This window comes from Leptodactylus fuscus, chromosome 5, assembly GCF_031893055.1.
Source record: "Leptodactylus fuscus isolate aLepFus1 chromosome 5, aLepFus1.hap2, whole genome shotgun sequence".
NCBI lineage: Eukaryota > Metazoa > Chordata > Amphibia > Anura > Leptodactylidae > Leptodactylus > Leptodactylus fuscus.
Window position 1 is genome coordinate 161,250,423 of NC_134269.1, and position 24,623 is coordinate 161,275,045.

A 24,623-nucleotide genomic window follows, 5' to 3' on the forward strand; every position below is an offset into this window, starting at 1 on the left:
CTACCGCCATGATTCACGCCCTGACACTTTCACAATACTAATACGTTGAATGCTCCGGGACTAGACGCAGCCTAACAACCCTACACCCCATATTATAACTTGACAACAGAGAGAACACTGGTAGCCCTGCGCCGTCTCTTCCCGCTACTCGTAATTGGCGCCCAGTGACTATCTCCAGTGCGTCAACAGCTTCAGCCAATCAACATTCACCTACTATCCGCCTGCGCCAACGTAACGGCGTGCGTATTTCTGAGGCCTATGTAGTAAGCTGCTCGCTGATTGGTGGAGAGCATCCAGCTGCTGCTGACGCCGGGAGAACATGATGGCGGCGACGAGCAGTCTGTTTTCCGACCTACGGGAAATAAAGAAACAGCTGTTGAGCATAAGCTGGCTGTGCCGGGAGCGGGGCCTTATGCACAGCGTGAAATGGTGAGAGCCGGCCGTGCATTCTGGACTATAGGCCTTGTGTAGCGTGGTGAAGTGGTCTGTGCGCTCGGTTACTGATAGACACATCCTATAGAGGATTACAGCACTCGGGCTTCATGTAAACATTACATTTGTGCATGCTGTGGAGGCTGGTACAGTCTATGGCTGTCTATTGTCATGGCTGAGTCCTCTATAACTGATAAACATGTCTCCCTTCCCATCACTACTTCATCCTATATCATCTAGGAATGATCTAACATCCATATTCAATGAAGTCGTCTCCTAATATAATTGTATGCAACCAGCAAGGTAGGGCTATAACCTAAATATGCAGTGATATTTACCTGCACCTCCCCTGGGCTGACTGTCACCTCTGCTGCTCTGTCTGTATACTGAATGGCCGCAGCAGTGATGTCACGTAGATGGGACCGCTGCATCCGCAATATACACCAGAGACAGATGTTGGCTGTGGCTTCCCCTTCAACGTAACATCACTACTGCAGCCATTGAATATACAAACAGAGCAGCAGAGGTGACATCCAGCAGCGCAGGTAAGTATCAGTGTATATCTATTTTATAGCCCTGCATACAGTTTTCTTGATTTGAGACAGTCCCTTTAAAGGGTTGAACAATATTGTCTGCTGAGAGTCCAACCTCTAGGACCCCCAACAATCATGACAACATTAGTTGGGTCCCTTCTCCAGTGTGAATTGAGCTGTAGTATGCGTCCATTTGCTTCGGTGGAACTGATGGAGATAGCCGTGTATAGTCCTAAATCAGTATTTTTAAAAGGGAATACAGCACTGATCATACATATGCACTACTGTTCCAATCAGAGAGAATCTCTATGATCGTAAGTACAGAAGATCCCACGCTTTGTGTGTCCCTGGCCTTAAAGGGGTTTTTGGGCAATTTATATTAATAACATTTTAATGGCCTATCCTGAGAATAGGTAATGTCTGGCAATGACACTGATCAACTGTTCTCTGCTGCTGCCGCTGCAATGTGCCGCATCTATACAGTGGATTGAACTGTCTGCTTCAACCACTGTATAGTTTTGGGGGCAGCAAACCAGTATTCTGGTTACTGGGGTTCCCAGAGGTTAGACTCCCAACAATATGACGCTTAATAGGGCATAAGACTATGGGTTGTCTAAAGCTGTCGGCTCCGTTAGGGTAACCACACGAGATGTGTCTGCTGCTGATTTTCTGTTGCATTAAAATGAGGTGAATGTTCCAAAGGAATTCAAAGCATATTTACTTAGGGTATGTTGCTGTTTTCACTCATTGCATTGGAAAGAATTAAAAAAAAACGGCAATAAAAACCTGCAGCATAAATTACTATAAGGCTGCGTTCACACACAGTTTTTTGGTCAGGATTTTGAGGCCATATCCGTGGCGTTTTTCAAACTGTTTTTACTAAAATCTTTGTAGGACACACACAGACATTTGTGGCACAAATCAAATGTTTGTTCCAACCCAAGAGGTTTCTGAACTTTTTTTTATTTTAGAAAAATCCTTTTCCACAATAGATAAATCACCCACAGGTCTGTTATTTGAGCCGATGGAGGTCCACCATAACCTATTTTGGCTGTGACCAGCTTTAGCCGATTGTCAGTTGTATTAGATGAACATTTGTAGATCTATGTATAAACAATCATTCAAAATCTACTATTTCGCCAGTATAAAACCTAATGTGTATGGTTAGCATAAAGCGTCTGAGTGGCAGATTTGTCCCCATTAAAAGGCCTCATCTATTGGGCTGCAGGAAAAACCGCCATGACAACGCATCACGGTTTTTCCAGCAGCCCTTTTCACAGAAAGTGTGTGCAGACTTTCTGCTACCATTGTACATGTAGGGAAACTGCCAGCATTTTCGTAGGTATAAATTACATCCTGCGATTTCCAAAAGCATAATGGTTTTAGAAATCGCTGCGTGTATTTTTCCGCGATGTGTGGATGAGATTTGCTAGAATCCTATTCTCTTTGCAGGGACTGTAAAATGCTTCATCTGTTTTTTTACGGAGTTTGTTATGTGGGGCCCCGGCCTAAAGCTGTCACTTGAAAGCTAGTAGGTAAGGGAGGGTTCAACTCAAGAATACATAAAAGCATGTTCCTACCTATACAAACACAAGGAAAATAGACATGTAGATGTTGTCCTTTTCAGGCTTGAGCTAAAAACCAACTATTGAACCAAGTGCCACTTGACGTGGCGAGAACTAGCCTGGAAATGAGAATGAAGCAACATAGTAAAACAAGGTTCATAAACAATTTGCTGGGAGCCTGCTTTTTTTTAGTAAGGTAGATGTAGTCGTTCAGAAAATTCACCGCTAAAATGTTTAACTGGAGGAACATTTTGCATTTTGTCTTTGAAACTTTCTTTTTCTTGTATAGGGCATCTGAATTGGCCTTTTCTTTGGAATCTATCCCTTTAAGTGAGCTGCCGTCCACACCTGCACTAACAGAGGTAGGTTTAAAAACCCTCAGGGTAAGTTCACACGGAGATTTTTGGTCAGGATTTTGAGACCGTATCCACCTCAAAATCCTGACCAAAAAGACGGCTCCCATTGAAATCAATGGGAGCTGCTCAGGATTTTTTTTCCTGACGCCTGGAGTGTTTCTTCCAGCTCCCGGAAAAAAAGAAGCGAGATGCTCATTCTTCAGGCCAAGTCACCTCGCGATTCGGCCTCAAGACACTCCCTCCTCCGGACTAGGCCCATTCATTGGGCCTAATCCGGAACGGAGTGCGCGGCTGGATGCAGGTGCAGTGCACCGCCTGTCAGTCGCGGATACTCCACCTCAGGTTCCGGTCCAAAAAACCCTGTTTGAACTTTCCCTCAATCTGTTTATATTGCTACATTAAGCATTTATTGATCATGGTCATCCAAACTTGCCAAGTTTAACCTTTGAATTGATATAGGTGCACCCCGATCAGTCACCTATGATAAATGTGGAAGGTGAAGAGAAGAATCAGACATGTTTATTTTCATTTTGGGAACCGCCCGCATTTTTCTCTGGGTTCCTACTAAGGCTTATACATACTAATGTATTTAGGAGCGATATACAGGAACCACTTAAAGAATTGCAGCATGCTCTCTCATATGCTATATTTAACTCTAGAAGCTCCATTTGAATGACGTTGGTGAACATTACAATGTGATATATAGTCTGTTCAGAGTACCAAACCAGAGTTCTAAATACCGTTCTATATTGTGGACTGATATGCACACATATTGTAACTAGAGATGAGCGAGTAGTATTCGATTGAATACCTCCCCTGCATATTGGTGTAAAAAAGCACCATGGAAGGTGGGAATGGAATGGAATTTTTACTGCATTTACCACGTGGTATTCAACGGAGTACACCAATAACTATGCAGGGGAGGTATTCCATCACATACTACTCGCTCATCTCTAATTGCAACCCTTCATTACAAATAGGTGGATTATGCAACTCTACTTTCCTCCAGTATTAGTCCATAAAGCCGGTTGTAATGTACAAGTAGACCAAATTAGAGCTAGCAACATAACTTGTTTCAAGGGGTTGTTTTAACACAGATTTGTCTCTGACAAAAAGCCAATCTCTCTTCAAGGCATTCAGAAGTGCAAAAGTAGCAAGACCACAGATGGAAATGTCAGCAATATTCCAAGCAACAATAAGCGCTGTACATGTAAACAAGAATACACTATACATTGTTAGGTTGGCAAAGATTGTATACATTGTTTCTTACTCACCTTATTCTTATTTATTTAATACTTTCTATGTTTTCCATTTTATTTCAGGAGGATGCTCAAGATCTGGATGCATATACACTGGCTAAGTCTTACTTTGACTTAAAAGAATATGACAGAGCTGCCTACTTCCTTCGAGGGTGTAAGAGCCAGAAAGCCTACTTCTTGTATATGTACTCCCGGTATTTGGTAAGAGCACAGTTCATATACATTCTCTTAAAATAAATCTCTCTTTATTTTACATATTTGGAGACATCAGATGTAGTAACGCTGTTAGTGAGAAGCACATGTCTAGTATCTACTGTATGACTTCTTACTTGATGTCATTCTATTTGACCACAGACGAAAATATTTTGTTTTACTAGTCAATAGTCCCAAACAATCGGTAAAAACTATTATTGATTGTTGGGGACAATCAAAATTTAATTTCAAAAGGAGATTTGAAAGCAATATTGTTCATTTATATATAGGTCTTCTTGGCTACAGGAGACATTTACTGATGATCTTGACTCTCTATTTTAAAGGGGTTATCCGGTTTCTAACATTGATGGCCTATTCTTAGGATAGTTAATCAATATTTACGTATTATTATTATCGTTACTTACCGTATTTTTCGGACTATAAGACGCACTTTTTTCCCGCCAAATTTCGGAGGAAAATGAGGGTGCGTCTTATAGTCTGAATGTGGGTGGAGGAGTGGGTTTGCAGCATGGCCGCGCTACTGCCACCGCTGGTTTTCTTCAGCGGCAGGAGCGTGACAATCTGCAGGCCCCGGCAGCTAAGACAGTCCCCGGCATCTGCTGTAATAGACCGGCGGATGCTGGGGAGTGTCTTAGCTGCTGGGGCCTGCAGATTGCCGCGCTACTGCCATCGCTGGTTTTCTTCAGCGGCAGGAGCGTGACAATCTGCAGGCCCCGGCAGCTAAGACACTCCCCGGCATCCGCCGGTCTATTACAGCAGATGCCGGGGACTGTCTTAGCTGCCGGGGCCTGCAGATTGCCACGCTCCTGCCGCTGAAGAAAACCAGCGGTGGCAGTAGCGCGGCCATGCTGCAAATCCGCTCCTCCTCCACAGGTCCCGGCAGTCAGTTAGCCCCGGGGCCGGTCCCCACCGACCCCATACCTTTAGTGATGCAGGCCGGCTCCTGCACGGCGAGGCCGCAGGAGCCGACCTGTTCCGATGACAGCCGGGAGCCTAATGAAGGCTCCCAGGCCTGTCATAGATATATATTACTATCGCGGCTGGTCTATGACACTCCGCGATAGTAATGTATAGAATCTCCCATAGACGGCAATACACTTGTATTGCCGTCTATGGGACTTGCAATCAAATGATTGCAGGTTCAAGCCCCCTAGGCGGGGGATAATAAAATAGTAAAAAAAAAATAAAAAAAAACCACTTAAAAAAAATATAATAAAAAATAAAATAAAAGTTCACCTCCTTTCCCTAGAATACATATAAAAGTATAACATTACTGTGAAACATACACATTAGGTATCCCTGTGTCTGAAAATGCCCGGTCTACTAATATTTTTATGTACAGTGAACGTCAAAATCAAAAGTGCTAAACTGCCGGGTTTTTCTCTCTGTTTTGCCTCTGAATTAAATAAAAGGTGATCTAAGCAATAAACATTTCCCGAAATGGTATATCTAAAAAGTACACCTGGCCCCACAAAAAAAACGCCCTATACATCCCCGTACAGCTGCAGGGTCACCTGTCAATGTGGCCTTTCAGCTGTTCCAAAACTACAACTCCCATATATTAAATATTTTACCATTTTTTTGCCTGAAAATTTTTTTTTCCCTATTTTTCTCCTCTAAAACCTGGGTGCGTCTTATAGTCCAGTGCGTCTTATAGTCCGAAAAATACGGTATATATCGTCATCATATTCCGCAGCGCTTTACAGACATTGTAAGTCACTGTCCCATATAGGGCTCACAATCTACATTCCCTATCAGTAGGTCTTTGGAGTGTGGAAGGAAACTGGAGTACACGGGGGAGAACATACAAACTCCTTGCAGATGTTCCATATTAGATCTGCGGGATTCTGACCCCCTAAGATCAGCAGTACCGAGACAGTGCGGTATGCAGTATTGTTTACACAGTTTGTATGGCAGATGTAGTTACTGCAGTGCTGTCCCTTTGAAATCTATTCAACAGGGCTGCAGTGCCTACACTCACCGCTACAGTTTGTATGCTGAGTGAGCTGTGCGGCTCAAGTCCCGGATGTTGGACCACTGCAGATCTAATGTTGATGGCTATCAGTGTTAGAGACCAGATAACCTCTTTAACTGTAGAGAGCAGTTTTCTTCTTAAATTTTTTTCATTTTATTTTGTATCTGACATCTGAAATATTATTTTTATCTTTTTTAATGAATAATTTTGCTTTTTAGTCTGGAGAAAAGAGGAAAGATGATGAGACAGTAGATAGCTTGGGTAAGTACAATATCTGTCATCTGTAGGTTGTTTCTTCTCTTCTTGCATATTAGAATTAGTCTGTAGAAATGCAGAGCAAGATTTAGTCTGAGGCCACGCCTTGCGGAAATGCAGCTTTTGCAGCAAAAGGTAATAGTTTAACTTTGCTATATATTTCCTATTCTTGGTTTTGTCTCAACAAAATCTCCAACCAAAAATAGCTGCATTTCCACAGCATGGGGCCTTAGCTTTATTGTATATTTATATGTGACAGATTAGTAACAGAAAAATACATTCCGCACTTCTGAATGGAGTTGTTTTGGCAGTATGTGCTTAGAATTCTTCAAACACTATTGAAATAAATAGAATGGTTGTAGAAATTTCTGCATCGAATCTACCAGGTGTGAATATAGCAGTAACTCTATATTGTCCATTTTCCAATATTGAAAATTGAAAGCAATGATTTCCACCAATGGAAACACAGGCATTGGATGTTGTTAAAAAATAAATAAAAAAAAAAATATATATTTTTTTTTACGAAAACGTTTAATATGGTAAAGTCATTTAACTTCAGGTTGTCTTTTTTAAAAAAAATTCACAGCTGGCTATCTGTAAACAAAGCTTCAGTGCTACAGTGTCTACTCCTTTCTAAACTTACAATATAGTACAGACTTCTTATCTAAGACGTCCCTATATATGAAAAGCAGATATTAAAATTGCCTGCAGTATCTGGTTCAGCAGCTAAAGTATTATAGGTTTGTGGATTCTTGGTTGTGATAAAATCTGCTGACAATAATTTTTTGGTTGCTATCCTGTTTAGCAATACTATCTTACATTGTAGGAAACTCTTGTAGCAGCAAATAATATTGAAGCTAGCTGTTGACTGTTGGACCAATAATAACTTTGTTTGATTTTCTTTAAGTTGCAGAAAGGAAAACTAACCAGAACTTGGCCTTATTAGAATTAATGGGCATTCATTGATTTACTTGAGAATTCTAAGTTTTCAGTCCTATGCACCGGACTGAGGAGCCCTTTTCCAATATATTAGCTTAAAGCTTAACTAAACTTTTGGAAAACTTGATTTCTGGAAGTATTTGTGTCATAAATAAATTTTGTAATATACTTTATTAATAAATTATGGATCCTTTCTGTGAAATCCTGCAGTTTTTCATTCTTTCACCTATCTTCTCTATTGAAAGCTGTCCCTGCTTCTCACTGAACAGTGGCATAACTAGCAATGGCAGGGCCCTATGGTGAACTTTTGACATGGCCCCTCCACCTCCCCCTCTGCATTCCTGTGTGCACTATTACACTATTATGCCCTGTAGTGGCCCCTGTACACCGTATTATTGCCTCATAGTGGCCCCTGCACACAGTATTATTGCCCCATAGTGGCCCCTGCACACAGTATTATTGCCCCATAGTGGCCCCTGCACACAGTATTATTGCCCCATAGTGGCCCCTGCACACAGTATTATTGCCCCATAGTGGCCCCTGCACACAGTATTATTGCCCCATAGTGGCTCCTGCACAGAGTATTATTGCCCCATAGTGGCTCATGCACAGAGTATTATTGCCCCATAGTAGCCCTGAACACAGTATTATTGCCCCATAGTGACCCTGCACACAGTATTATGCCCCGCTGTGGACGACCACGAACTATTATTTCAGACCCCAGAGTATAATAATCAGAGACCGAGGGGGGGATACCTACATAGAAAACACTGTTACTTACCTATCCCTGGCTCCGCTGCACTCCTCGGTGGTGTCGGCCATCTTCAATGACACCCGGGACGCAGGCCCCGTTCATGTGATGTCAGGGACGTCACAGAAGTAGGCCCGGAGCTGGGAGAGGTAAGTAACACTGTTTTTTATGTTCCCTTACCTCTTCTGGGCCTCCGATCATTTTCAGACCCCCCGAATATAATACTGTTTGTAGGGCCCACGGCGTCACTTACCGATCCCGGCCCTGCCAGGATCGGTAAGGATATAGGGCCCGTTACCGTCTGGAGCAATTCCAGCTGGTAACAGTCTATTTAAAAAAAATAAATAAAAAAATAATGCAGCGGTAGCAGCTGCTACGCCGGTAGTTATGCCACTGTCACTGAATGTTACTGTGAACAGAGTAATGGGCCATGTGAGATGTAGAGAAAATGAGGGGAGGGTCACTTCAAACTGTTATGTCTCAGGCATTAAAACATGTACAAACTTGCTTTTGGTGTCAAATGAAAGAGGAGACTCAAAGGTTGCAGTGTGATCCAAATTTATTTCCAGATATCACTGGTTGAAAACAGTCAGAACTAGTATATTTTATATGCAGCTGCATAATATAATATATATGATATAAAAATCCCAATCCTGACTGTTTTCAATCAATGATATTTCTGGAAATAATTTAGATGGCACTGTAACCTAATGTCTGAGATATAACTGTTTGAAGTGACCTTCCCCTACCCTCAGTTTCTCTACATGTTACACAGCCTGTACTCCTTGAACAATAACATTCATTGAGGCAGGAACAGATCTCAATACAAAAGCAAAGGAGAACAGTGAAAAAATGCAGGATTTCACAGAAAGTAGTCAAAATTTCTTAATAAAGAATATTACAAAATGTATTAATTACACAAATGCTGCTCGAAATTTTAGTTACTCTTTAACATGGCTTAATAGAACGTTACTTCACTTTTACTTGCCTATTAGGACATCTTGTTTAATGTTAGTTTTACAGCTTTGTTGCACTGAGGTGTCATTTCAAAATTATTTCTGTCTTTCTAGGTCCTCTTGAGAAAGGCCAGGTAAAAAATGAGGCCCTGCGCGAGCTTCGTGTGGAACTCAGTAAGAAGCATAAAGCCAGAGAGCTGGATGGATTTGGTCTTTATCTGTGAGTCGCAGAAATGTTTCTTGTGTTTACTGATGTTCTCAGATTTTATTTTATGAACCTTTATGATTTTTAATTTTCTATTTTATAGATATGGTGTCGTTTTGCGAAAATTAGATCTTGTGAAGGAGGCTTTGGATGTGTTTGTGGAGGCAACACATGTCTTGCCCTTGCACTGGGGGACATGGTTGGAACTGTGTAACTTAATTACAGACAAGGAAATGGTAAGATTGATTTGTTAGATTTTATTTCAGATGTAACCTTAAGACTTATAGTTAAAGGTGTAGAATTTTTAGTATAATGTCTTGACCGCATCTTAGCCTGTAAAATCGCCCCCTTGACTACACCAATTTGCATCTTCTGATATCAGTTTGGCCGCTGATGGAGGGTTATGTGATCTGAACCAATTATCAGCACCCTTCCATGAATGACAATGGCGTTGCACTGCACATGTACCAGTTTGCCACACTGTGCTTTTCAGTGGAGATTGTCGTTTTACAGCTTGGGCCACATGATACACTTTGATACAGACTTTATGATACAGATGGACCACATGAACAGTTAAGGGATCCTTTCAAAATGGAGGCTCTGATGCCAGTGGGAGTAAGCTGCTTTAATAGATCAGCCTTATTTTACAACATTAATTTTACCATTGCAGCTGAAGTTCTTGTCCCTGCCAGACTGCTGGATAAAGGAGTTCTTCCTGGCACATATATACACAGAGCAGCAGTTGATCGAGGAAGCGTTACAAAAATATCAGAGTCTTATTGATGCTGGATTCTCCAAAAGTACTTACATTATTTCTCAGATCGCAGTTGCTTACCATAATATCAGAGGTAGGTTGGCACAGTTCTGAATGTTTTTCTTTTTCAAAACATTTGTGTATCTCATAACCTAATGGCTTTTTGCTTTTGACAGATATTGATAAAGCTCTTTCTATTTTCAATGAGTTACGAAAACAAGACCCTTACAGAATAGAAAATATGGACACTTTTTCTAATCTGCTGTATGTCAGAGTAAGGAACAACATTTATGGGCTTTAATACTTTTGAAGCATTTTGTAGCACTTCTCGATTGCATTACATCATTTGTTCCATTGTTCTATTTCCCAAGGGTCTTAAACCAGAACTGAGCTACTTGGCACATAACTTATGTGATATTGACAAGTATCGTGTGGAAACTTGTTGTGTGATTGGTAAGTGAGTTATCCTAATTTCTAGGCAATGATCTACACTGGGGCTGTGCTTATCTGAAACTATTGTCTCTTATTTGTAGGAAATTATTACAGCTTGCGCTCTCAGCATGAGAAAGCAGCTCTGTATTTTCAAAGAGCCTTAAAATTGAACCCCAGGTATCTTGGAGCATGGACCTTAATGGGTCATGAGTATATGGAAATGAAGAACACCTCTGCGGCTATTCAGGCTTACAGGTATGAAAATGACAGCTTTATCTAGTGCTTATTTTCTGTGTACCTTACAATATCAACTGCTGTTTATATGCTGTATTATATTGGGAATATTATATTGCCAGAGTGGAATAAAGGTCCCAGTGGCAGCTACACTTCTTTATTGTAAAAGCTACAAAGCTGTGTGTGTGGTTTTAGCAATTGCTGTTGTCTGGATTTAGTGGCTTATGTGTATTATTTCCTTCTTACAGGCATGCAATTGAGGTCAATAAAAGAGATTATCGGGCATGGTATGGATTAGGGCAGACCTACGAGATCCTAAAGATGCCATTCTATTGCTTGTATTATTATAGACGTGCTCACCAGCTACGGTAAGACATGTTCAGTCTCTGAAAACTCATATATAAAGAAACGTACCACGAAGAAACTTAAAACATTTGTATACTTACCTTATATACTCGAGTATAAGCTGTATATATAGGTATATAAGTAAATTAGGTATATAAGCCTAATTTTACCACAAAAAAACTGGTAAAACGTATTTTCTCAAGTATAAGCTGAGGTAGGGGGGAGGATATCCACCATTGCAGATAAAAAGTCTGGTCATGTGCATTGCAGCTTAGTAACTCAATGGGGATCATAGTAATAGCAGTTAACCCCATCATGTCCCTCACATTAACCCCCTGTGTGCCTCACATAAGAGTTACTGATATGTAGGATATATGGAGGTAATAATTAGGTATCTTCATAATTAAGGTTCTTCATTAGTACCCCCATGTGTCTCACATATAAGTGACCCTTATATGGGGCACACAGGGGTTAATATGAGGGACATGATGGGGTTAACTGTTATTAATGTGAGGTACATGGAGTTACTGAAACTAAATTAATAACCCCAAATGCCTGACATTACTAGGCAGAGTAACTAAAGGAAGGTCCCTGTGTGTGTCACTTTACTGTAGCTTCCTCTCCTCCATACAACAGGTGATTGAAGGGTGAGATGTTATACACCTGATGTCATCATCTTGTTGTAAGATCCCCCAAGAGTTTTCAAAGATTTGGGACACTTCTTTCACTTGTTTATTGTATGTCCCAATCATGCGAACCACATTGGTCTCTGCGGTCCTTGCAAAAGCGTACGACCAATTACTAAACTGCGTTTCATTAATGAATAGTGCAGGTGAATATAAGAAACATTGTAATACATCTTATTAAAGGAAACCTCTTCTGTCTCCATAATTGGACTTCTTTCCTCCCCCTCACATCACTCACTCTGTTATTGCTGTGTCTCTCTCCCTGAAGCAACCTCTTTCTCTCCCCCCCCCCCCCCCCCTCCTCTCTCCCTAGACTTCTGTGTGTAAGGCTGGCAGTCCATAGTCACTCTCTGAATACGGGGTCGATTAATGATAACAGGTTGAGTGAATGGAGGAGGAGGAAAGCTGCCTGATACATGAGAAACTGTCATGTAGATTCCTCTAAAATAAAAATGCTTCTATTCTCTTATACTTTTCATTAATGAAAAGTTGGAGGTACGCTCTTATGACGGTACACTCTTATGACAGTTCGCTCTTATGACGGTACGCTCTTAGGATGGTATGCTGTATGATTGTCAATGTTGTTAAATTCCTACATTCTTTATTGCAATGAAGGCTGAAATCAGGTCCAAGAAGTAGAAACTTCCACATGTTAGCCACATATTGCTAAATATCTCTCTCTTTCAGACCAAACGACTCCCGGATGCTTGTTGCCTTAGGTGAATGTTATGAAAAGCTTAACCAACTCGTGGAGGCCAAAAAGGTATGTCCTCAGACTTCCTTTAAAATTCTGTAAACTTATTAGTTGTGGTTTGGATTTTGCAGATATTTTGTCTACTTGTTTTTCAATTATGTTTATTTGTATGATTGTTTGCAAGTGATGTTAAAAAAAAAAATAAAAAAATTCTGCAGATTAGTATTACTGTTACCGTAATACTGATACTGCATGCACCTCTTCATAAATGAGGCCACTGTTTCCCCGGCACAGGGGCTATGAAGACTGGTGTTCAATATGGCATTCTTCATGAATTTCCCTCTGTGTGTAGTAATGCCCTGAGTGGAATACGTCACATAGTGGAAACCAGATTTGTTTGAATAACAAAAAATGTGACCCGCTCCTGGCATCTCTTGACGGAGTAAATGATGCTTTTGTTCTTCCATGACAGTGCTACTGGAGAGCCTATGCTGTTGGGGATGTGGAAAAAATGGCTTTAGTTAAACTAGCAAAGTAAGTATTAAAATGGAGAAATCTTGTTTCTAATTATTTATCATCTATAAAGAAGTCTGTACTACTTGTCCAACACTTTTGCTGAAATCTGTGACAGAGGTGCTTACCAACGGCTTCAGTGCGTATATGAACGCCATCTTTTTTCACTAAATGGAGGCACAGTGAACATTAGTTTCATTTCTTAATAAAGTTCCTTCTGTAAGCTGCTGTGCTGACAGAAGAACTTGGCAGTAGCTGTCTTCCTCTCCTCATTGGATGAGATATGAACACTTGTGTATGCATTCATCTCACAGCTCTCATGTTTATTAGCTTTAGTTTTTTTTGCATATTAGAATACCTTACAACCTTTGGTATAAAGATTACACTAGAGGAAAAAATCCAGCAGCCGGTTGCTCCAAATGTATAAAACATAACTTTTAATTAAATAAATATCTTAAAGATTTTCATACTGCGGTGCCTATTAAATTATCATTGTCAACTACTCACAATTTATGTTCTTGTTTTCTCTCTAAGGCTCCATGAACAGCTAAATGAGTCTGAACAGGCCGCACAGTGCTACATTAAATATATACAGGATATATACTCTTGTGGAGTAAGTTAGCAAAATGTATGTCTGTGGTTCCGGTAATCCATGTGGAGCACCTCACAGCAGTTTACATGGTCTTTTCCAGGAGATAGTGGAGCATCAAGAAGTGAGCACTGCATTTAGGTATCTGGCTCAGTATTACTTCAAGTGTAAGCTGTGGGATGAGGCCTCCGCCTGTGCCCAGAAGTGTTTTAATTTCAATGATGTAAGTATTTTATTGTATTTATAGCCATCATAAAAACTCCTGAATCCTATTTCCTGATGGAGTATGTTTTTACACTTGTGCCACAGGACATCAGTGCCTACCTTCGTAAGTCATTACCAGTCTGTGTAAATCATTATGGTCCCAATATGTCGGGCTTGTAGAGCTATTGTATAAAAATTCACTCCCTCAGTGCAGCTCACAAGCCACAACTTATTGAGTCGCAGTATTGAAAACCATATGTAAAGAATGGAAATGTACTTTGTGTAGTGTTTGGTACAGCAATAAAACCGTTGTGGGGAATGTTAGTACTGTTTCCTTTTACAAGGCTTCTGTGCATACTGGGGTCTGCTCTGATGACTTGGAAAGTGGCGAGAATTCTAGAAGACCCAAACTTTACTACACTGCCAGAGACAAATTCAGGATTTTTAAAGGGAACGTTCAGTATCAGTGGCCCTTGTGATGAACCCATATCCCCCATCCTATGTTATAGACCACATGAGCATATATCTTTGATTAGTATTCTGGTTTGAGCTGCCAGGGTTAAAAGAAGTGGCCTAGGCCAGAAAAGTATATATAACATATAATGTACTTTCATCTAAATACTCTGATAATTCATTATAAACGTCACGATTTTGTTTTTTTATGCAGAGCTTAAAATCCTTTATTTCATTGTTACAGGAGAAAATTCTAGCTACTGTTAAGAACGTGCCTATGCTGACCACAAAGGGCTCGTTCACACTGGGCAAGAGGGGGCAGATTTTGGCCCTGAATCCATGTCAGAATCCGCCGCCTCACAATGGAGGGCTATATAGACCGCCAGCTTACTTTTTTCCGTGAGCAGCATGTTGCCACTCACGGAAAAAAGAAGCGAGCTTCCCTTTCTTTAGGCGGATTCTGTGGCTTATTCATCCCCGGCGTCCGCCTTGCGGCCACACCCACATTTGGGCCTGTTCCGGAACGGGAAGCTGCGACTGTCAGAATCCACGACAGTCGTGGCAGGCGCATTTTGGCCTTATTGTGATGCGGCTTCCCGTGTCACAATCAGGACCAAAATCCGCCAATCCATGCCCCGTGTGAACTAGCCCTAAACCTGGCTAAGATTTGTCCGGGTTCTCCCTAGACCATGATTGTCAATTGCATCTTATTTAAGAAAAATCTCTTCATATTAGTTCAGTTAATTCCCTGTATTACATGTTTTTCTTTAAGGGGTATAAAATATATTTTATCAGAATTATAGTTGCCTTCAAAGGGCCATTTACAATTGTAAGATGGTGTAAACATAACTACTCTTTAACGTAGTGTTAAAAAAAAAACAAAAAAAAAACCCCCTGAGACATCAAGGCCTTGGGAGCTTGTGTTTGACACGTGTAATAAGTGTAGATAGTAGTGTAGTTTAATGTACACTCACTATAACATGTAGGATTTAATGCAGTGCATTGGAGAATAATGATGGGGGATGCCTTCATTCATTGAAAATGACATATCGACCATATATACTAATGTGTTATTGCGTTGGTTCTTATATTTATTTTTTACTGTTGTAGACGAGGGAGGAAGGCAAAGCACTTTTGCGGCAGATTCTACAGCTGCGAAACCAGAACGAAAGCCCCTCTGCTGACCTGCCGGCCAATGCACCGTTTTTGTTCCCACAATCTGTTTCAGCCAACAACACCCCTACAAGAAGAGTGTCTCCTTTAAATCTTTCCTCAGTGACACCTTAGTAGCATCCTCCAAGAGGATCCTTGGTGCTACAACTACAGTAAAAAACAAAAACAGTGCAATAACTGTGGAGAGATGTCGCTTCTATTGAAGCTTACACAATTTCCATTCAGAGCTCGTCTGTTGTGAAAACAAATCATGTTGCCAAACCCATGTTGGACTGGTCAGGTTTGTGCTGGCACAGACAGAGCTAGTGTCCTGTGAGAGGCAGATTTCTTACCTTAAGATTGTCTGCATTACTCATACATTTGTCAATAAACTTTTTATACTGTGACCTAAAATGCCTCTTATTAGATACACTGTACTCTAAAGCAAAAAATGGAGGTGTGACTCGAGCTAAGTTGAATATAGTATTACACAAAGGCCATGCAGATGAGACTTTACTGGCTAACAGGGTTAAATCTTAAAGGAAAAAGAAAGAAAAGTCCAAATACCATAAACAAGTTGCTGAAATTTTAAGCATTAAATCGACTTACATCATGTCAGTTCTTTCTGGACATTTCCATTTCCGATTTTCACGTTTAGAGGAGAAAAAAAAAAAATAAAAAAAAAAATAATATATATATATATATATATATATATATATATATATATATATATATATATATATATATATATATATATATATATATATATATATAGTCCTATGAAAAAGTTTGGGCCCCCCTATTAATCTTAATCATTTTTAGTTCTAAATATTTTGGTGTTTGCAGCAGCCATTTCAGTTTGATATATCTAATAACTGATGGACACAGTAATATTTCAGGATTGAAATGAGGTTTATTGTACTAACAGAAAATGTGCAATATGCATTAAACCAAAATTTGAGCGCTGCAAAAGTATGGGCACCTCAACAGAAAAGTGACATTAATATTTAGTAGATCCTCCTTTTGCCTCTAGTCGCTTCCTGTAGCTGTTAATCAGTTCCTGGATCCTGGATGAAGGTATTCTGGACCATTCCTCTTTACAAAACAATTCAAGTTCAGTTAAGTTTGATGGTGGCCGAGCATGAACAGCCCGCTTCCAATCATCCCACAGATGTTCAATGATATTCAGGTCTGGGGACTGGGATGGCCATTCCAGAACATTGTAATTGTTGCTCTGCATGAATGCCTGAGTCGATTTGGAGCAGTGTTTTGGATCATTGTCTTGCTGAAATATCCATCCCCGGAGTAACTTCAACTTCGTCACTGATTCTTGAACATTATTCTCAAGAATCTGCTGATACTGAGTGGAATCCATGCGACCCTCAACTTTAACAAGATTCCCGGTGCTGGCATTGGCCACACTGCCCCAAAGCATGATGGAACCTCCACCAAATTTTACAGTGGGTAGCAAGTGTTTTTCTTGAAATGCTGTTTTTTTTGGACGCCATGCATAACGCTTTTTTGTATGACCAAACAACTCAATCTTTGTTTCATCAGTCCACAGGACCTTCTTCCAAAATGAAGCTGGCTTGTCCAAATGTGCTTTTGCATACCTCAGGCGACTCTGTTTGTGGCGTGCTTGCAGAAACGGCTTCTTTCTCATCACTCTCCCATACAGCTTCTCCTTGTGCAAAGTGTGCTGTATTGTTGACCGATGCACAGTGACACCATCTGCAGCAAGATGATGCTGCAGCTCTTTGGAGGTGGTCTGTAGATTGTCCTTGACTGTTCTCACCATTCTTCTTCTCTGACTTTCTGATATTTTTCTTGGCCTGCCACTTCTGGGCGTAACAAGAACTGTCCCTGTGGTCTTCCATTTCCTTACTATGTTCCTCACAGTGGAAACTGACAGGTTAAATCTCTGAGACAACTTTTTGTATCCTTCCCCTGAACAACTATGTTGAACAATCTTTGTTTTCAGATCATTTGAGAGCGGGCTGTCCATGCTCGGCGACCATCAAACTTAACTTAACTTGAATTGTTTTGTAAAGAGGAATGGTCCAATATCCCTTCATCCAGGAACTGATTAAAAGCTACAGGAAGCGACTAGAGGCAAAAGGAGGATCTACTAAATATTAATGTCACTTTTCTGTTGAGGTGCCCATACTTTTGCACCGGTCAAATTTTGGTTTAATGCATATTGCACATTTTCTGTTAGTACAATAAACCTCATTTCAATCCTGAAATATTACTGTGTCCATCAGTTATTAGATATATCAAACTGAAATGGCTGCTGCAAACGCCAAAATATTTAGAACTAAAAATGATTAAGATTAATAGGGGTGCCCAAACTTCTTCATAGGACTGTGTGTGTGTGTATATGTGTGTGTGTGTATATATATATATATATATATATATATATATATATATATATATATATATATACATACATACATACATTTCAGATTTTACACTTGGCAAATGAAGCAATAGTTAGGCCCAGAAATATTTGGACAGTGACACATGCTTTGGCCTATTAGCGGTTTACCAAAAAATATTCAAGATACAGTTATATTATCAATATGGGCTTATAGTGCAGACTCTCAACTGTGTTCTGTAGATGTATTAGATGATTGGATTTATTTCATGGGATGTATGAGCCATTCCCTTATTAATCCATCATCCATTAAACAAGTAGAGGGTTTAGAGTTGATTCCAGGTGTGGTTATTTGCATTAGGATGCTGTATATGCATTCAAAGGAGCTCTCAATGGGAAACAGACCCATCATTAGGCTGAAAAAAAGAAGAAATCCATCAGAGAGATGTTAGGAGATGCAAAATCAACCATTTCATATTGGTGAGCTCAGAAACTAAAAAAAAAAGCCTGGATGTCCACTGAAGACAACAATGGTGGATGATCGCAGAATCCTTCCCATAGTGAAGAAAATCTCCTTCACAACATCCACCCAAGTGAGTCTCCAGGAAGCAGAGTAGGTTTAGCAATATCTAAGTCTACCATAAAGCAAAGACTTCACAAGGGCAAGTACAGATGTTGAAAAACTTCTCCCCAAAGTGTGTTTCAACAAAGAATAAAATGTATTAGGACACTGAATATAGAGAAAAAAAAACACAACAGTTGCAAGGTCCTTCTGTAAACTAGATTCATAAAATATAGTCATATTAAGTTTACTGTACTTTTACTTCTCGTCTACTTCCAAATCTTACTTGTCGAATGGGAATTTTTTTTATTTTTTTATACATATGTAGTTGAGTGTTTTTGTTCAATCACCGCAAGCGGAGAGCAGTACGTAATATACACTAGGAATACTAGAAAAATGACATTGCTGTGTGCACTCGTATAGTAATATGTGGACATGCACACATTTAATACCTACAGTTCATAATTTTTGTATGATTCACTTCATGATTTTTGGCTAAAATATATAATATTTAGTATGGAAAGCATTTAAACATTATGTATTTTAATGGATCCCAACCAGAGCTATTTTTCAGACTTTTAGTGGCAGGTCCCCTTAACCCCTTTCCCGCCGATGGCATTTTTTGAATTTCGTTTTTGACTCCCCTCCTTCTAAATCCCATAACTTTTTTATTTCTCCGCTCCCAGAGCCATATGAGGTCTTAATTTTTGCGGGACAAATTTTTCTTCATGATGCCACCATTAATTATTCTATATAATGTACTGGGAAGCAGGAAAAATATTCAGAATGGGGTGGATTTGAAGAAAAAATGCATTTCTGCGACTTTCTTACGGGCTTTGGTTTTACGGCGTTCACTGTGCAGCCAAAATGACATGTCCCCTATATTCTGTTTTTTGGTACGGTTCCAGGGATACCAAATTTATATGGTTTTATTTACATTTTGACCCCTTAAAAAAAATCCAAAACTGTTAAAAAAAAATTTTTCTAAAAGTCGCCATATTCCGACGGCCGTAACTTTTTTTTATACGTAAGTGTACGGGGATGCATAGGGCGTCTTTTTTTGCGGGGCCGGGTGTACTTTTTAGTTCTACCATTTTCAGGAAATGTTATTGCTTTGATCACTTTTTATTCAAATTTTTATCAGAATCAAAACAGTGAAAAAACGTCGGTTTGCCACTTTTGACTATTTTTCCCGCTACAGCGTTTACCGAACAGGAAAAATATTTTTATAGATTTGTAGAGTGGGCGATTTCGGACGCGGGGATACCTAACATGTATATGTTTCACAGTTAACTACTTTTATATGTGTTCTAGGGAAAGGGGGGTGATTTGAACTTTTAATACTTTTTTATATTTTTACTTTTTTTTATTTTTTTTTTTTGCATTTATTAGACCCCCTAGGGGGTCTGATCACTAATGCAATGCATTACAATGCTAATGCATTGCAAAAAAATCATCCTCTCTTTTGCAGGCTGCATAGACCAGCCTGCAAAAGAGACAATTTGCAGACAAGCCTGGGAGCCTTGTACAGGCTCCCGGCTGTCATGGCAACATGACGTCAGCCCTGGAGCATGCTCCAGGAGCTGGCGATCCCGGACAAAATGGCGGCGCCCATGCGCCGCCGGGAAAATGGCGCCTCCGGCGCCTTTGACCGCGGCGCCGGAGGGGTTAATGCCTCTGATCGGTCCGGGGACCAATCGGAGGCATTAGAGCCGGTTGTCTACTACTTAAAGCAGTAGACACCCGGCAGCTATGGCGGCCACCCGGCTCCCGGGCGGTCGCCATAGTTACAGACCCGACATGCGCCGTATTATTACAGCGCACGTCAGGAAGGGGTTAAAGAATTTTCTTGTATACAGTACTATTGTCTTTTGTTTCTTAGGGCATGATACTAGGTCAGTTCACGTTTACATGGGAATTTACTGCAGTTGTTAGAAGTTTGCATAGTAGCTTGTGGGAAGGTTATTTTTCTTTCCTGCTCTAGCCAAGGGTCCTCTATACCAGGCATGTCAAACTCAGGGTACCCCGAGGGCCACATGAGTAACAAGAGGTTGTTGCGAGGGCCACACACAGCAGCTAATGTCACGCACGTATTTTAACAGCAGTCATGAAAACAAGATATGAAGTAGTAATATGTAACAGCAACTAATATATTTAACAAAAATACAGCAATTAAAAACTAAACATTTATTTGCTATTATTTTTTTTCAATCTTTTTTAGATAAGTGGTGATCAGTCAGCCTTGTTCTCTGAGAAGATTTCGTTAGTTTCATAAAAGAAAATTATCTATTTACATATACACCCTTCATCTGCCCCCAGATTCATGTCCCCCCATATCTGCCCCCAGATTCATGTCCCCCCATATCTGCCCCCAGATTCATGTCCCCCCATCTCTGCCCCAGATTCATGTCCCCCATCTCTGCCCTCAGATTCATGTCTCCCCCATCTCTGTCCCCAGATTCATGTCTCCCACCTCTGTCCCCAGATTCATGTCTCCCATCTCTGCCCCCAGATTCATGTCCCCCATCTCTGCCCCCAGTGTCATGTCCCCCATCTCTGCCCCCAGATTCATGTCTCCCCCATCTCTGCCCCCAGATTCATGTCTCCCCCATCTCTGCCCCCAGATTCATGTCTCCCCCATCTCTGCCCCCAGTTTCATGTCCCCCATCTCTTCCCCCAGATTCATGTCCCCCATCTCTGCCCCCAGTGTCATGTCCCCCATCTCTGCCCCCAGATTCATGTCCCCCATCTCTGTCCCCAGATTCATGTCCCCCCATCTCTACCCCAGATTCATGTCCCTCCATCTCTGCCTCCAGATTCATGTCCCCCCATCTCTGTCCCCAGTGTCATGTCCCCCATCTCTGTCGCCAGATTCATGTCCCCCCATCTCTGTCCCCAGTGTCATGCCGTCCCCTCCTTCATCTGCGCTGTTTCACGTTCCACCTCTATGCATACATACACACATTAAATTTACCTTCTCCGACGACTCCGAGTCCTCGCTCCCGCCTGCCGCACTCTCTCTCCCGCCTGCCGCGACCATCGCGGTCTCGGCTTTCCCCTCCGCTGTCGGCTCAAATGAATGAGCCGACATAGGAGGGAGAAGCCGGGGGCGGAAGCCGCACGGCTCAACCCGCGCGGCTTCCGTCTGAAGATTTAGACGCGATGTGACGTCATCACGTCACATCACGTCTACACAGCAGCGAGTAGCCGCGTGAGTATTGCACCTTAGAGACAAAGTTTGAGACTTTTGTGCGGGCCGCAGATATGCCTGTAAAGGGCCACATGTGGCCCGCGGGCCGCATGTTTGACATGCCTGCTCTATACTGTAGATTGAACTGTTTGAAGGGACGGCCATAATATTTTGCTGTAACTAAGGGTGCCATGAGAATAGTTCAAATCCTTCTACGGGAGTGAGTCTAAATTTTCTTCAGTTCTGCTTGGATAAGGGCCTTTCCCCTGCCACACTTAAGGTACAAGGTCCAGCCCTGTCCGCCTGCTTAAGCAGATGATTGTCTCAGAACCCCCTAATTCCCAGATTTCCTAAGGGTGCTACAAGACTTAGGCCTGTGATGGCAGCTTCCGTTCCACACTGGGATCTATCCACAGTTTATTTATTTATTATGCTTACTTATATAGCGCCATCATATTTCGCAGCGCTTTACAGATATTGACAGTCACTGTCCCATATTGGGCTCACAATCTAAATTCCCTATCAGTATGTCTTTGGTGTGTGGGAGGAAACCGGAGTATCCGGAGGAAACCCACGCAAACACGGGAAGAACATACAAACTCCTTGCAGATGTTGTCCTTTGCAGGATTTGAACCTGGGACTCCAGTGCTGCAATGCTAACCACTGAGCAGTTATTTCTGGCCTCTGCGGCCTTCCATTGGAGAAGGTGGATCTTAAACAGGACCTTTCACCATTTCGCCCATAGGCAGTTCTATATACTGCCGGAAAGCTGACAGTGCGCTGAGTTCAGCACACTGATGGCTTTCCCGATGTAGGCCCGGTGTGAAGAGCTTACGGTCCGGTACCGTAGCTCTTCTATGGTCAGAAGGGCGTTTCTGACAGTTAGCCAGAGACGTCCTTCACAGCACAACCAATCGCGCTGTGCTGTGAGAGCCGGGAGGAACGCCCCCTCCCTCCCTGATAATGCTGGTCTATGCATGAGTACTGTGAGCAGAGGGGGGGGGAAGAGTTCCTCCCGGCTCTCACAGCACAGCGCGATTGGTTGTGCTGTGAAGAAGGACGTCTCTGGCTAACTGTCAGAAACGCCCTTCTGACCATAGAAGAGCTACGGTACCGGGCCGTAAGCTCTTCACACCAGGCACAGATCGGGAAAGCCGACAGTGCGCTGAACTCAGCACACTGTCAGCTTTCCGGCAGTATATAGAACTGCCTATGGGCAAAATGGTGAAAGGTCCTCTAAGTTTCTGGCTTTCAAAACCACCTTTTGCTAGAGATCACCTCAGCAAAAAGAGTAGTTGTTCTGAAGAGCCATATATTTTATTCCTGGGTTTAACCCTAGAGTGCCCTCTTGGGCTAATACCAACCAGGTGGACTCTCTACCTAGCCCCATCTTCCAAGGAGGAGGGAAACCTCCATACACTGGATTAAGTATTTCTTCAATTGCAACAAGTACAAAAAACACCGGCCACTCATCCGAAGAAATTTCTTCGGATGAGTGGCCGGTGTTTTTGGTACTTGTTGCAATTGAAATACATTTGTTTGTCCTGAGTGTGCCGTGCACCCCGAAGATTTAACAACTGCAAGGACTTGGTGAACAAAGGTGAGCTCTGGAATTTTTTGTTATTTCTGTTACTGGATTAAGTAAGTTGTCTCCAAATTTATCTTCTCGTTATACGGCCCTTCAGAAGATTGGAGTACCTCTTAATTAATAATATATACGGTAGAGCCAAAAGGTCTCCAGGCTTCTAAACTGTCTGTATCAAGATGGATTAAAGGGGTTTTTCCATCTCAGTGTTTCAGCCAGACTGCCTGCAGTATGTGCTTCTCATTTCCTGTATATGCACAAGCTTGTACAGAATGGACTCCGTGTTATCTGTGTGTTCACATAGAGAGATGAGTCAGCTTTATCAGCAAGCTACAATAAGCTGACCGGATTGTCCTCTTAGCACTTCACTTGTTCTATCTCCCAGGTTGTGGTTTTAGGAACACTGTGTAAACAATGGAAGGAATAAAGTCCCATAGAAGGCAAAAAAAGCTGAATTTCTAAAGCAATTTATTTAGGAAAAAAGTCTTCAATTTACATAACCTACCAGTATAGCTAGGATTATTGAGATGGAACAACCCCCTTTAACCACTTCCAGACCGCACATAGACTATAAACGTCCGGGAAGTGGTTGCCTTGTTCTGACAGGACGTACCGGTACGTCCAATCAGAACACAGCAGCTGCACAAGATCATGCAGCTGCTTTCACTGGGAGCTGGTTGTAACTTCACCCAGAGAGAAGACAGGAAAGGTTTATTCCCATCCCTGCCTTCTCGATTGCTGTGTATACAGCGCTCAATGAGCGCTGTATACACGGCTATGGGCGCCGCCATGATGCGGCCGCCCTCTGACCCGGCGGTCACGTGATCCGCCAGAAGCAGCGTCTTGCAAGAGCTGCTGGGTCCTACAGGACCCAGATCAGCTCTGTATACCGTATATAGCAGCGTGCAGGAGGCTGTATTCCTCCTGCAACTGGGGCTAAATGTACCAGCCTCAGTAGCAGGGGAAATCAGCCTAACAAAAAAAAAAAAAAAAAAAAAGTGATCAGATGTCCCTAAAGGTCTCTTATGACCCTATGGGGACACCATTTGGGGGGGGGGGGGGGGGGATTAGTTGAATGAGACGTATGAGAAAAATGTCACAGCCCTCTAAACTGCACATATAAAATAAACCTGAAATGTGTCTGGTCCTGGACCACAAAATGGCCCGGTACTGAAGTGGTTAAGGAAGCAATTAAGTTTTCTTTTTGCTCGTCGGTTAACACCACCTTAGTTTACCAGAGCCCATTCAACTAGGGTTGTGTCAGAAATCATCCCTGGCGCCACTAGAGCAAGGGATCAGGTCTTGGGGACAACAGGTGAGTAAGGTTTCTTCCAAGCGCAGTCCACATGAAAGAGCCAGGAGGCAGGGGTCCGGACAGCAGGCAACCACAGTCTTTCAGCCGAGTATCCCTACC

General features: G+C 41.8%; 1 protein-coding gene across 3 annotated transcripts; it reads left to right on the forward strand.

The window, feature by feature from the left end:
* Positions 1–318: 318 nt before the first annotated feature.
* Positions 319–15,931, forward strand: CDC23 (cell division cycle 23). 3 transcript variants are annotated; one of them, XM_075274629.1, is made up of 16 exons: positions 319–429; positions 2,820–2,892; positions 4,209–4,346; positions 6,552–6,594; positions 9,349–9,454; positions 9,543–9,675; positions 10,110–10,287; positions 10,370–10,467; positions 10,565–10,646; positions 10,727–10,880; positions 11,108–11,227; positions 12,578–12,653; positions 13,057–13,118; positions 13,632–13,710; positions 13,790–13,909; positions 15,454–15,931. In XM_075274629.1, exons 1-16 carry the CDS (start codon positions 320–322, stop codon positions 15,628–15,630), a joined length of 1,749 nt encoding a protein of 582 aa, XP_075130730.1. In that variant the 5' UTR covers position 319; the 3' UTR covers positions 15,631–15,931. The 3 variants fall into 3 exon arrangements, with proteins under 3 accessions (XP_075130730.1, XP_075130731.1, XP_075130732.1); XM_075274630.1 differs by having other exon boundaries at positions 13,793–13,909; XM_075274631.1 differs by lacking the exon at positions 2,820–2,892 and having other exon boundaries at positions 375–429.
* The last annotated feature ends 8,692 nt before the right edge of the window (positions 15,932–24,623 follow it).

Coding starts and splice junctions, on each gene's coding strand:
- CDC23 (XM_075274629.1), top strand. CDS start 320: ATGATGGCGGCGACGAGCAGTCTGTTTTCCGACCTACGGGAAATAAAG. Junction 4,347..6,551: donor ATATGTACTCCCGGTATTTG/GTAAGAGCACAG, acceptor TTTGCTTTTTAG/TCTGGAGAAAAGAGGAAAGA. Junction 13,910..15,453: donor AGTGTTTTAATTTCAATGAT/GTAAGTATTTTA, acceptor TTACTGTTGTAG/ACGAGGGAGGAAGGCAAAGC.